General features: G+C 34.7%; 1 protein-coding gene across 5 annotated transcripts in view; it reads left to right on the forward strand.

Moving 5' to 3' along the window:
- WDPCP (WD repeat containing planar cell polarity effector) overlaps nucleotides 1-15,098 on the forward strand; it is a 281,383-nt gene that overhangs the window by 46,191 nt on the left and 220,094 nt on the right. For 4 of the 5 annotated variants that reach the window (XM_080686004.1, XM_080686006.1, XM_080686007.1 and 1 more), the window contains exon 2: nucleotides 12,366-12,450. In XM_080686004.1, coding sequence (XP_080542130.1) covers nucleotides 12,390-12,450 — 61 coding nt within the window. In that variant the 5' untranslated portion in view covers nucleotides 12,366-12,389. The remainder of the gene's footprint in view (nucleotides 1-12,365; nucleotides 12,451-15,098) is intronic. The other variant, XM_080686005.1, reaches the window with a different exon arrangement.

The following is a 15,098-nucleotide window of genomic DNA, read 5'->3' on the forward strand; positions in this document are numbered from 1 at the left end:
TACTGATATTTAAATATCAGGTAATAATTTCCTACTACATTGGGGAATTACTAACATTTTAAGCTGTGATGATGTATGCCTGTGTTAAATATATTAAAGTGAAATTGATCCCTTCTCAGGGGACCTTAGTGGTTATTCACAAGCCTTCATTTCAATAAGAAAAGGCTCTATTTTCCTGAGTTACCTACTTTGGTTCTCCATTCAGCCACTGAAACAAAATAATAAAAGTATTATGTAAGTGATAACACTGTGACAATCCATTAGTAAAGGTGGAAAAAAAAACAATTGGGGAAGAAAGAGTATGAAGGAAAATCAATCACCAATATAAAAGGATTCACTACAGAATTCTCAAACTGAGTATTTAGGGTTTGCATTTTATTTTTATTTTTTATTTATTTATTTTTATTGTTTTTTTCCCCCCATTGACCTTCCCCCAGCCTCCCCTACCCCCTGTCACATGCCCTCATCCCACCCCCCCAGTGTCTTGTGTCCATTGGTTGTGCTTATATGCATGCATACAAGTCCTTTGGTTGATCTGTTCCCCCACCCCTCCGCCCCAGTACTCCCCATTTTATTAAGAATTTGTCATAGAGACTGAGGGGCTGAGAACTTAATGAGAGCCACTATGAAATAAAGGTAGTCAAAGTAGAAATAAAGCTTTTCTGATAAAATGTAGTCATTTAAAAGGAAGACATTAATTTATTTAATAGCCATAAAACATAATTCATGTTGGAGCTATTTTTATATTATCTATGAAGTTTGCTAAACAAATACTGTGAAGATTCTTTAGTATTTAAGAAATCCTACTTTTAATCAGATGTTTAAGTACATCAGTTTATTTACAAAATGTTGATGTATTAATTAAAAATAATCCTTCGTCATTCAAGTAACTTCTTCCAAGAGCTTCCTAAGCAAAATAAAGTTAGTGAGAATATAAACTCCATCTCTATCTTTCGCCATGGATTAATTACACAAGCCTACATTGACACTCATCTCAGGGGCTGAAGCAGAAGCTTAACTACAAGGCTCTATTTAGCACAGCGCTTAGCTAATATGTGGACAGGAATTCTAGTCCCCACCATCCCACTAACAAGCTGACTGAACTTGTGCAGATTATTTTCCTTCCCTGGACCTCAGTTTTCATATCTGTAAATTAAGAGGGTTAGAATCTATCAGATTTCATTTGGGGATGTGGACCAGGGAAGCAAATGAACTTGGAGAAACTATTCCCTGCCCAGAAAAAATACTGTACACACACACACATGCTATATATACATGCAAATACACACACAATTTAGTATATAATTTCAGAAGGTTACCGTGAGGATTAAATGAAATAATGAAGTTAATTTAATAGGTTTTTAAAAATGTTATCCTCTTTTTGCTTCCCCGGAGTGGGAGAGGTCTTTAGCTCCTGAGTTTTGATAAAAAGCTAAAGAAAAACGTTTTTCAGGTTTCATTTGGGAAAAAAAGGATTTCCAGGTATACAACTATCAAGTTGCATGAGATATTCCCCTTTTTATAAGAAGCCATTTCTTTCAACAGTTACTAGGGTTAGTTTTTTAGAGCGGGGTGGCAATCTGTCATCAGAGAGTTGACAAGTGAAATCTGACAAGGTTGAGGTGGTATAGCTGCAGGCTACTTCAAAATTTTTCACTGTCTTTCCTGTTTGAAGAGAAAGGATCTCTATCTTTTTTATTCTCGCTCACTTTGCAACAGTCTTTGATTTATATACTTTTTAAAACAGTAACTCTAAATTGACAAATTATTTTGGCAGATAGCATTAGTTTAGATAAGAGCATGTCAGTGTTCTCTTGTCTGTAACTCAGCTCTTTAGGAATTATTCCTGAAATTCAGTTTATTTTTTCTTTAAAATCACATTTCTTTCTGTCTATTCAAGTGTAGCATAAAAGTATACTTATGGAATTAAAACCTAGAATTGATATCATGATCATTTTGCCAACATTTTTATTTTCCTTGTCTTTTTATTGTTGTGATTGAGATATGTAAAAACAATTAAATTTATATATTTTAAGAAAGAAAGGGTGGTACATGTGTTGGAGGTGGTGGTAAGCAAAGATTATTTTATTGTTGTTAATATTATTAGTTATGCAAGCATATTTTACTTTCTTTCTAAAATGCCTTCTGTAAGCCATTGCAATTATATATGGGAAAAATGCACATCAACTAGATATAAGTCTCTTAGGAATATTGGAAATTGTGTGCAGCAAAATATTTAAAATGAGCATCAGCAAACAAGGTGTTTGTATTAACAGGAACCTAGAAAACGGCCATGCAAAGGTCAACACTGATCTTTAAATATTAGTGAAATTTAATTTGTTGCATGTAATGAGTAAAAAGAAGAGGAGGAAACAGGCCACAGCGAAGAAGCCATTGTGATACATTGTCTAAATGTCAAAACTGCTTACAGTAGGGAAAATGTTAAATTGACAAGATCTATTTAACTAAGTGAATTAAACAGTTGTACAATGCCCTAGAGAAATATTTTCCAAATTTAAGTATAACAGGAGATCTATCAAGATTTTTGCCACAATTTATTTTGGGAAAGTGAAGGGACTTCTATTTTTTCTAGGCACAGAATTTCTTCCAACCTCTCTTTAATTAGAATGATGCACAAGTTTTGTTGTGACATAGAATCTACTGCCTTTGCTTCATCCTGAAATAGCATCGTCGGACCAATTTTTAGCAGCTATGAAGAACCATCCTCTGGCTATGGCACTTTGCACAGCACTCACTGAATTGAGTTCAAAGAGCTTCCTGTTATGTTATTCCCAATTTTAAAAGAGTGAATTATACATTACCTTATTTTCCTCATTTATAAAGTTGAAAAAATTACAAAGGACTAAATATGCCCAACGTATATAACAGGATTAATATTCATATACAAAGAAAGCAATGAAGAACTCAATAAAAAGATGGGCAAAAGCTAGAAAAATGTCATTTATAGGGCACAGTTGTTAAAAAAATATATGAAAATACATTTGATCTTTTTAATGTATGGAAAATGGAACTTAAAACTAAAAGGATCCATTATTTTACCTACCAGATTGGCAAAGATTAAAACTTTGATAAAACTCCATCTTACTGAGGTCATAAGGAAATGGGCAGCCTCGTGATTGGTGGACTTGTAAATTGGTACAATCGTGGAGGCCAGTTTGACAGCACCTATCAAAACGTAAGGTGTGCACATATATTTTCATAGTGGTAGTAGTATTTGAAAGGCAAAAAGTAGAAACAATGTTTCCCGTTAAGGGAATGGTTAATTAAATTATGATCACTATCCATTGCAGTTATTTAAGAACAATGAGGTAAATCTGTATATACAAGAGGAAGAATATCCTTGCTATGGTGTTCAATAAAAAAATAAAAAAGCAAATTGTATGTATAGTAAAGTCCTGTCTTTACAAAATACAAACCAAGTCAGTATGGGTGTAGACATACTCTAAGTTCATCAATTTGTGGAAGGCCACAGGCGGTGCTGCGCGGACCGTGGCTCCCTTCAGAGTGGGAGGATGATAGGGAGGAGAACATGTTCATTTTAACATTCAGTACTAACCTATTTTTTTTTTTTTGCATTTTTTAAACAAAAAGCATGCATTACTATCACAATTTAAAAACCCAAGAAGAAACAAAAGGCCAGAGTGTCTAATGGATTTAAAAAATGCTCTTTCCATTTTTTTTGTGCTTTTAGGTTCTGTACCTTCTTTTAAGAATGAGGACATGATAGAGTGTTGTTTTGTGCTTTTGCATTTTGCTTCTACTGTTTAATTGCTGAGTGCTATTTGTTAAATCTAAAATTTTATAAATTAAGGTATTACCTTTTAGCATTTATTGAAAACTCACAGTGGGTGAGCATTATTAGATATGTCCCGAATATTTACACTTAACATTTAGGTAAGGTGTTCCAGACTTCTGAACTGATCTAGAATTTGATATGCTATGATATAATACTTATGATAAAATATAGAAAATATCTAATACAGTTATTTGGATGGAAAGTAATATAATAATTAATAAATGATAATGTAAGAATAAACTGTTTTACATACTCACAACTGTAAACTTACTTTTGCCCTGCCCTATATATTTAAAATAATAATTTAAAAATCATATTTGAAGATAAATGTCACTAAGGAAGCTAGGACACTTATTTGATAACTGCTGTTTGAATAAAATTAAAGGATAAACTTTTCAGCATTAGAGGCAATTAGTTGTGCAACACCCACTAATAATGTTCAGCACTTTTCATCTTCAAAGCATTATACAATATTAATTAATACTTACAGCATTCTTACAAATGTAGGTCAATATTATTATCCCTTTTGCAAGTGGGGAAATTGAGGCAAAGGTTAAATGATTTGGAGTAAATTTGTCACAGCAGGATTAGAATTAAGAAATTTTTGGCTCGGAGCCCAGCATTCAGAGCAGTAGATCCACACCTACTTTAGAAGACTTAATGTCTGTGTCCCCCATAAAACATTACTTCTCATTAAACCATATCGAGGTCATCTCTACATTAAAATCTGGAAACAAGTTTGATCCTTGTAACTTAAGCACACATATATCATTTTCTCTTCAATCTGGCTTTTTCATTTTCTCCTTGTTGGAGAATTACAAAAATACCTACCCTTGACTTCAGTGTTCTTCTTGGACCTTATTTGGTGGTTTTAACTTTTCTTTCTATTTAGACTATCCCACAATAGTTTTTATATGATCCAGGTCTCTTTCCTGTATTTCTAGCTACCAGCTTAACATTTTCTACCCATATCTACACTTATACCTTTAATTCCCACTGTTTCTAATATTCAACTTACTGACATGAGCAAAACTTGTTCCTCTTCTAGATTAACCTATTTCTAAGTATGTTTTAAGTCAAGTGCGGCCCTTGAAACTTGGATACACCAGGTGGGAACAGCTATGAGTAAGAGGTTTCTGGGAACCAGGTGTGGCCAAGAAAAATGGTATTTGTGAGTCCTTTGGGATGGTGAAGAAGTTGAAGCGTAGTCTGAGGAAGAGAAAGAGACAGAATTACAAGCTGAGGGGGAAGGCTAATAGCCAGGTTGGGTGCTAGGAAAATTGAGGTGTGTGCATTGAATAAATGAGGCAGTCATTGTGAACAGAATGCACTGGAACCCTTTTACCTGGCACATGATGACGGAGGCATGTCTACTCAGTGGAGCCATGTTCACAGCAAGGGTCACTATCTGTGCAGTAATCAGATCCCCATCCCTTGGTGGTTACTCCAGATTCTTCCTTTGCCCTCACTTCCACTATTCATCAGTCCTCATATGCTGTTCATTCTTTCTTCACAAGATCACTTAAATCTGTTTCTTTATTTACATTCCATCTGCCACCATCCCAATTCAAGTCTTTGTTAAGGAATATTGGTGTTATCTGTTACTTATTCCATTTCTAACTGGTCACTTGTATCAAATATTCCTCCCTCCTCTAATATTCCCACCCACACAGTTAATCTTCAAACAATAATTCTCATCTGTTGATTACCCTTCCTAAAATACTTTACCAGACCAGACACTTTTTATTATTCCTCAGTTAGCTACCTAATGGATATCAAATCTTAATTCCTAAGTTTGGCATTCAAAGGCTTCCTTAGCGTGGCCCTGATTTTTATCTCTTCTGTTTGTGCACCAAACCAATTGCTTATTTTTTCTCAAATAATCCTTGCATCTTTCTGTCTAATTTATGCTTTTGTAAATTGTTCTCTCCTTTTTATCTTTCCCTCTATCAAAATGCTCTCTACTTTCTAAGAACATTTCTTTATAATCAAACTAGAATATCTATGGAGCACCCATAGCCCTTTGTTTATGTTGCTAAATTAGCACTTACACAAACTCCATATTGTTGTTTTTTGTGATTATGTTATCTGCTGCACTAGATTACAGGTATTTGATAGTAGAGACTCTGCTTTATAAATCTTTGTATCTATGACTCGTGGTAAAATGTCATATACCTAAAATGCTCAAAGTATGTGTGATATTTAATTAATATTTAGATATGGAACTCACAGGTCCAAATGACCCAGTGTTCCTAATACTTCAGTCTTCTGTCATAATTGGTTCAATCCAAACTTGAAGTCTCTCTCTCTCTCTCTCTCTCTCTCTCTCTCTCTCTCCCCTTTAAAATCAATTTTCCTTCCTCCCTTCCTCCCTCCCTCCCTCCTGTTTCTTTCTTTCATTCATTTATTTTAACATTCATCTGAGTATAGGTTTTTAATTGATTTTAGAGGGAAAGGAAGGGGAGGAGAGAGAGAGAGAAACATCGATGTGGGACGGAGACATTGATCAGTTGCCTCTCATACAATCCCCGACCAGAGATGGAACCCACAACCTAGGTATGTGTCCTGACTGGAATGAAACCTGCAGCTTTTGGTGTATGGGACGATGCTCACCCAGCCAGGGCCAAGCTTGAAGTCTCTTTATTTTGAGACTCCTTTGTCCTTTCATGAATTTTATAATTACTTAATTATTTTGTTTAATGTTGAATATGTCAATGTTTTTAGTTCTAATATAACATAGATTAAATACATTCGTGCATATACTTTACAGGTATTAATATAATTTTATGTTGATAGCATTAGAGAAAATATTATGGGGAATATTCTATGTTTAATGTAATTTGAAAATTATCTAATGATGACTAGAATACCTAACACAGTGGTTGGCAAACTCATTAGTCAACAGAGCCAAATATCAACAGTACAACAATTGAAATTTCTTTTGAGAGCCAAATTTTTTAAACTTAAACTTCCTCTAATGCCACTTCTTCAAAATAGACTTGCCCAGGCCGTGGTATTTTGTGGAAAGAGCCACACTCAAGGGGCCAAAGAGCTGCATGTGGCTCGCGAGCCGTGGTTTGCCAACCACTGACCTAACACAACTAGCCAGGGGTTTATGTTAAATTCCTGCTCTTTAGTTGTCTTTATTTTTGTACATTTTGAATTGATGAATAGATGTTCCTCAGAATATCTCTTGATAATAAATAGCAAATATATGTTCTAAATTCATGCCCAAGATAGTCCCTTAGGCTGTTTGAGGCATTTTGTTAATACACCTTCATCTTAAATGTCATGTTGGCGCCATAATGTCATTTATCTTTGTTAAACTGCACCAATGTCTTCTCTTTGTTAATTCTTTCTTCCCATCATGTTTTACATTAGGGTCTTATTTGCCCTCAAGCTTTCAGTTCTTCCCAAAGCAATCAAAATAGCTGACTTCAGAAACCAAGAAAAGCAAGTATTTTGCAGACTTATTTAGTGACAAGGTAATCTTTATCTCTAAAACATAGTTTTCATTTTTTAAAAGATTATCAAAAGTATAACAAGGCATAGCATCTAAGTACAGCTGTTTCTATTTTTCATGTTACTTTCTTAAAATTTAGTTTATATGGTAACAATATTCTTAAGTCAAATAAATATTAATTTATTGTAATGGGCTTTCTAGGATCCTCTCATCTCTGTCCTGAAAATTTGGGCTATCATAGATTACCCCCCTCAACTGCCCCCACACACAAAAGAACAAAAAAAATCTAAATTTTGTTCATACTCTATTTAAATCATGCTTCTTATTCTCTCTTCGAGATTGAAGTTTGGATTCAGAATGACCTTCTGAGACATCTAAGACTGTAATCAGCTACCTTATAAAATTAAAGTAGCAAAGTTGCAAATGTTACAAAGATTTTAAAATAAATGAAAAAATATGGGCAATTTTTATTTGTTTAGGTTCTTCCATCTGCTATTCTTTTCATTTGGATAATTCTTTTCCCTATTCAATATTAAGACAGTTTGCTGTATTTTTAATTAATTCATTCTTTCATTCATTTCCATCCAATATAGCTACTTCTGTTCTAGTTCCAAGTCAAGTACATTGGATTTTATCCCCAGAGAAATGCACAAGAGCACTGAGTAGGGCAGCATTTCTCAACTTACTTTGTTTGGCGCTCCCTTTTTCATACCCCTCTCCCAAAATGCAGAATCCAGCATTCTTCTGAAATTCTTCCCCCTTCCAAAACAACTATTTATGCACTAATACAATATTTGAATAATACGAGTTCAGTCTTGACTACTTCCTTCAGGCAGAATTTTTAAATGAGGAAATTCTTTTCAACCACTGGCATTCTTGAGTAAAATGCAAGATGTTTAAAGGTCTGCATCTTTTGAAAAAACGGCACACTGTGGAGACAGCAAGACATCTTGAGGACTAAACAGGATATTGATTTGGTTCCCTCCCACCATGTCCATCTAGTTATTATTACAGATTTTTGCAAATTTGTTTTATTTACTCCATCAGTTCTCTTTAATTTTATATGGTCTTACTAGCAGATATTTGACATTCATGGAAAAAGAAGGATGAATAATCCATACATGATTGTCTTTTGCCCTCTGATAATGCATGATACCTGCAAAGCCTTCTCCTTAATTACACATATTTTGTGGAGTCCACAGGGGTTGTCACATGTTCATAAATAAGCCCGTCATTATTGGACATAGCCATTTTCTCACTTGTCCTATCTACTACTCGTTAGGCCTGCGTTATCTATCAGCTAATGATTGTCACCTGGTGTATGGATTACTCCTTGGCCACCATGTCTACTCTAGCTGGGTGTGGATCCCATTTTATATGGATACTATCACCTCAATGAGTCCACTAATCTGAAGGGCTACAGTCCGCTTACTTTCTGCAGGGGACCACCCCTACAGTCACTTCTCCCCGCCTTATACAAATGTTCCCTGTGGGGCCACATAGGGGTTCTTTATAAAGTAGAATGTCTTTCTCACCTTTTTGTCCTTTATTTTTTAGTAGGAACTAGAGCAGTGTTGTTTGTACGTCATTTTGAAAACTAGCTTACCAGTATACATTTTTCTGTCTTCCCACCCTCATTGGAACCAGACATGAATTTTTAGGTGCTTAACTGGAAGACATGCCCAGATTATAGACTCTACACTGTACCATTCTCAGAATTTCCCATTATATCCAAACGCAAAGGGTTAAGGGCTTTGCACTTGACATAAGAAGCTCTCCATAGACCTCATTTTGCTTATTTCCACCCAAACAACATGATTTCTGAGTAGTTTAGGAATTTAAAACTTAGTAAAGATGTGAATAGTGGACTTATTGGTATTTTAGTTAAAAGCATTCCTGCCTCTTAGAAATAGCCAGTGTGGATTACAAAGGAAATTTTATTCCATTCTTCATTTCTGTCATCAGGGAAAGTTTTGACAGATTATTCATTATTGAATTAAGCTAAAAATATGTTATTAAAAATAACATTTCAAATGCAGTCTTCTGTTGAAGAGTAAGTAAAGGTATTGCCCTTTTGGTTTCAGTTATAAAATTTTATATTTAATTTGTGTGATAAAAATCTTTTTATGTAGCTACTAATAACTAAACTTCAACCTTGTCTTTGCTAAAATTGCCATAAATTCTAATTATAGACATTTGAATAAATATTACATTTGAGTAGTAGCATGAAGTTGTGACTTTGATGCTCAATATCAGAGGAAGTATGCACCTGTTTCATCACTTCCTTTCTTCCCTATCCCTTTGAATTATTAACCCACTTACATGTCCTAATTCAAATACTTCCTTTTATGTAGAAACTTCTCCACATTCAGATGTTTTTCCTTCATAAAACCCCTATTATACTTAGTATTCATTCATTCATTTCATTTCATCTTGTGAAATAACTATATAAAGTGAGAGATCATATTTAATACTTTTTTTGTTTTTTTCCAAATGAATGTGCACGTGCTAGACATATTGAGTAGCATCAACAATGGCAACAATAAGGTAACTGAATAATGGTACCCTCAATACAGTCCTGAGGTAGGGAGAACCTAGAAATGGGGAAGTTAAGTAATTTATTCAAGTTAGCTAGTAAGCCAAGAAGATAGAATAAGAAACCAGGCAATTAGAATCTAGAGTCTACACATTAAGCTTTAAAAAAAAATTAAAAATAAATATTTAATTAATTGATTATTTAAATAAACATTCCAGACCTTACCTATCCCAATGAAAAGGGTGCAGTTTACATATTCAAAATACAGGAAGTATGTTAGTTTAAAAACAAAGTATAACTATAATGTAGTCATTATGAAATGAGCCCCATAAAACTAATGAAAGAATTTCCAAAGAACACAGCTTTGGAAATATTTTGAGTAACAGCAGCCTCACTAGAGTCACTTCTAAGGTGACAACTCTGAAAGGTAATAATACTCAAATGAATTGAAAAACTCATAATTGGCTTAATGTCTCTTTTCGCCTGTTCCCTTCTGAGAAGGAGATGTGTCCTCTTTCATAGTAACACAGTCCACTAGCTCTGTTACCGACTACCTGTGTGCAGTGGCAGCTAGCTTTGGTTAGAGTCAGGCAGATCTAGAGATTGAAAGATTCTTTGTTCCATCTCTAACGTTTTATGGCACTTCCGTATAAGGAAAAGAGTGAATTCAGATCAATCCAGAATTTACTATTATTATTATAGCCTGTTTCCTTTCTACCCTTTTCAACTTAATTAGTCTATCACTTTTCATCATGCATCTTTAGACTATCTCCACTACCTGCTGGCTATCTGACCTATCTGTGCTTCGTTTTCCTCCTTATGCAAGTAACTAGAGGCCTGGTGCACGAATTCGTGCACAGGTGGGGTCCCTCAGCCTGGCCAGTGATCAGGGGGCCGATCGGAGCTGTCTCGCCCAATCCCGATCAGGGCCAGTGGGGGCCAGCTGGCTGAGGAGGGACTGCAGGAGGTTGGCTGGCACACGGGAGGGCTCCAGGGCGTGTCCAGCCCTCTCGCCCAGTCCCAATTGGCCGGACCCCAGCAGCAAGCTAACCTACTGGTTGGAGCGTCTGCCCCCTGGTGGTCAGTGCACGTCATAGTGGCTGGTCGAGTGGTCGACCAAATGGTCGACTGATGGGTCAGACACGTAGCTTATTATGCTTTTATTATATAGGATAATGGCACTTCTTCAAAGAGTAGCTATGAGGATTCAATGAGTTAATACATATCAAATGTATAGAATAATGCTTGTCATGAGGTAGGTACTTAGTATTATCTATTGTTATCATCATCATTTAATTGGTGGAATCCTATATAGGTTCTGCTAACATTTTACAACTTCTCTGTAGCTTTCTTAGAGGCCTGCTGTTTCAGGCAGGCTCAGGCCCTTTTATGCTGCTACATTGCTCACTCTGCCGTTTTAATAATTAGCACAGTGTCTTATTAGTTGAACTGCATGTTTCTTGATTATTATAAAAGCATTGAAGTCAAATGTAAAGGTGAAGGAAGGCCTAAGAATTTTGTACTGTGTCTAAAGTTATTTTGTATTATCACCCACATGAATAGCATGGGAAATATTTTTAGTCACTCCTAATGTTAAAGACACTGAGATTTTATTTTTCCATCTAAAAGATGTCTTAAAATATTTTTAAGCTTCTTTTGTTATTCAGAAGTTTATTGGAAAGAACAATTCTTTTATGAAATCCAAAAAGAAAGTGCTGATAGTTTACTATATGTATTTCTAATATGTAGTACAGTATACATAGAGTAGGGTATTAGATGTATCTCCAAGCAAATATTTGAAAGTTATATAAATTCTTTTTAAATATTTATAAAATGTTGACTTTTTTCTGATTCAGATTGATCTTCTTCCAATCAGTTAAAATTGATTAGGTTCTACTTGATTTAAAAAAAAGTTAGTAGTAATACCCATCACTAACCCCTGCTAGTAAAACTGGGAGGAAATACAGGATGGACATTTTTTGTTGTTATTTTTAATGGAGTTGGAGTAGAATAACAAACTAACCTGAATACTAACATGGTTTCACATAGTTTACTTCTAAGTAAATGTGTTTCTTGTAATAGTAACTATATACCATTTACCTTGCTATTTTTATTTTAATTCGCCCATTTGTATGTGAGAGATAGTAAATATCTGCTTTGTACATTAAAAATACACCACAAAGTATGTTTGTACTTAATAACTACCTAACAGATGTTTTCTTTCCTTAAAAATGTTTTTTTAAAATGCTTAAACACAATATAATTTTAAATATACTCACTCTTAAAAACCACACATCATTGCAAACTGAAATATATATTCTTCTTACCACAATGTGATGACAATAGTAAATAGGAAAATAAGTGTATTTTTTTCTTTTTCTAGAGTTTATTCCTGGATGGCTAACCAAGGACATATAAAGTGTTTATTCTAATGAACCATATCTCAAATATCAGTAGTGGCTAATTATCCCGTTATTTCTAGGGATCTTGGTTTTATTGGCAATCGGAGATAATTAATTGGCACATCCTTTTAATTATTTTTTAAACAGGACAGAGATTCCTTCTGCCATCAGATGTCTTTCTGCTTGACTGAATTGCACCTGTGGTCTTTGAAGAATACCTTACACATTGGGGGTAAATGAGCTCGAATTAATTTCAATATTTTTCAAATATAAGTTACAACATTATAAATAAATACTAACAAAGGTTAGAGCCTAGGTTCTCCAGCTGGAGTTGCATTATTTTCTTTATTCTTAATGAAAAATTGGCTAATGGAAAATAATTTCTTTTAGTTACTCTGCTTAACTTATTTTTTCAGCTTGAGTTAGATTTTCTGTTGTGAAAATTAATTTTATTGGCCTAATGTTTTTTTCTCTTAAGATACATACATGTTCAATTTTTGCTGGAATTGTTCATAATGACTGATTCATAAATATTTTCAGGCTAATGGTAAAGGCATTTCTATTTAATATGAAAGTAATATTTCAAACATATAGCTAAGACATACAATTAATTATATTAATATTCTTTTCAATTCACATTTTTTTTGTGGGGGGAGTAATAGAAGTGTGTTCTAACAATGCTTATTAGTATTGTAAAATAAAGTATATATCATTAAGGAACATATTTTACAAAATCTTTTTTTTTCTTTGATTACCCAAAGCAACTCTTGAATTTTAAAGGACAGTTTTATGTATATGGCTTTACCTTATAAAGTATTTCTTTTTTTTAAATCTTTATTGTTGAGAGTATTACATAGGTCCTCCTTTTCCCCCTATTAACCTCTTCCAGCCCGTACCCATCTTCCTCCTTCCCCCACCTCCACTCCAGCCCAGGCCCCAGGCCTTCACCACCCCATTGTCTGTGTCCATGGGTTATGCATATATGCATACAAGTTCTCATTGGTTGATCTCTTCCCACCCACCTTTCCCTGCCTTCCTTCTGAGGTTCAAGAGTCTGCTCGTGCTTCTATGACTCTGGGTCTTAAAATATCATTTCTTTATATCAAACATATAATTACAGATGAATGTCATTTTAATTTCATTTTTTGCCTTGCTTAAAATATTAAGGATAGAACTTCCAGTTAAACAGGTGGATTTAATACACATTTGTTTCCTCCCCAAATTCTTCTAAAATGAGGGAAAATGGATTAAATTAAAATAAAGAAGACATAAACCCACAAAGACTAAGAATAGGAAAGGAGACAATTGCAGTTGATTTTTGGAAGATGGGATGGAGGAATTAGCAAAGCTTAAAAATCTAAATATTGAGTGTCTACAGAGCAGAATTCCAGTGACAGCCAGTCTGTTTTTCAAAACTCTAGAAAGATACAGAAATTTGAGGAGCCAGATACTATAGAAGATGGGGAAGTAGTGTGAGGGTGACAACCAAGGGACTTAAAAGTCTGCTTGAGAAGTAGTGAGATAACCTTCCATACTGTGGAAATCCTTAATGAGGGAGGCTTTAAACTTGGATCCCCGCCCCAGTGGAAGAAGCTAGGGAAAGGTGCTGAACTGAAGGCAGGGATGAGATGAAAGCCTACATACTGATGGGTAAGGCCCTCTTAATCCCACCTGGTTCTGAGAATGTCGCAGCCACCAGACATTTCCCAAGAAAGGAGGAGCTCCAGGGAATCCTCTCTGGAGTAACTGCATGGCCCCATAGAGAAGACTATCCACAATGACATTTGATGATGGGATCTTCCCCTGAAGCACCGGGGTTCCTGGCTGATCAGTGAAGCCCACCAGTTGGCAAGCCCTGTTCCTGTACACAGAGCTTCTAATCAGCTTTCTGTGACTGATTTTTAAATATGAACAGCAAGGAACAATATGCAGAAGCTTCAGAAAACACTGGAAAGTTATACTTATATCTTGGGAATTAAAAGATATGTAGCAGAAAAAAATGTAAAACTCAAAAGAGTAAAAGAAAGCTTATTAGAAAATAGAAAAAACACACATCAAAGAATGAAAGTGAGCTTATCTCACTGCTAGTGAAAGTATAATTTGGTCCAACCACCTTAGGAAACAATTTGGCATTATCTAGTATAGTTGAAAGAGTACGTCACCTATTGACTAATAATTCAACTCCTAGATATATAACCTAGTGAAAGTCCTGCCACTTGTGCACCAGGAGATTTTTACAAAAATGTTTACAGTATTACTGTTTATAATCCAGGAAATTAGAAACAACCCAATGTCAATCAGCAGGAGAATGGGTAAATACATTTATGCAACAAAGAAAGTGAAAGAATTTCAACTGCATGCAACAGTACAGATGAATGTCAGAAATGCAATATTAGGCAAATGAATTTAAAAATAAGTTGCAGAAGAGTTCCTATAATATGATAGCATTTAGAGGAAGTTTAAAAACAACAGGCAAAATTAAATGGTGTCTTATTTCAGGAGACAAATATATATGGTAGTACTATAAAGAAAGTTAGGATTATAAACACAAAATTTTAGTATTGTTCTGAGAAGAGACGGAGTGGGATGAAATAGAAAAGGGCGCACAGAAGGCTTAAAAGGTATTGTTCCTTCCTGGTTTGTGTATATTTTTAATCATATGTATTTTGTATTTTATTATTTTTATCATTTTTTTAAATCCTCACCCGAGAATATGTTTTTATTGATTTGAGCGAGAAAGGAAGGAGGAGAGAGAAAGAGAGAGAGAAACATTGATCGATTGCTTTGATCAGTTGCCTTCCATATCCACTCCGGGAATTGAACTTACAACCTAGGTATGTGCCTTGGCTGGGAATCGAACCCTCACCTTTTTGGTGTACA

The sequence above is a fragment of the Plecotus auritus genome (assembly GCF_963455305.1).
Source record: "Plecotus auritus genome assembly, chromosome: 8".
Taxonomy (NCBI): Eukaryota; Metazoa; Chordata; class Mammalia; order Chiroptera; family Vespertilionidae; genus Plecotus; species Plecotus auritus.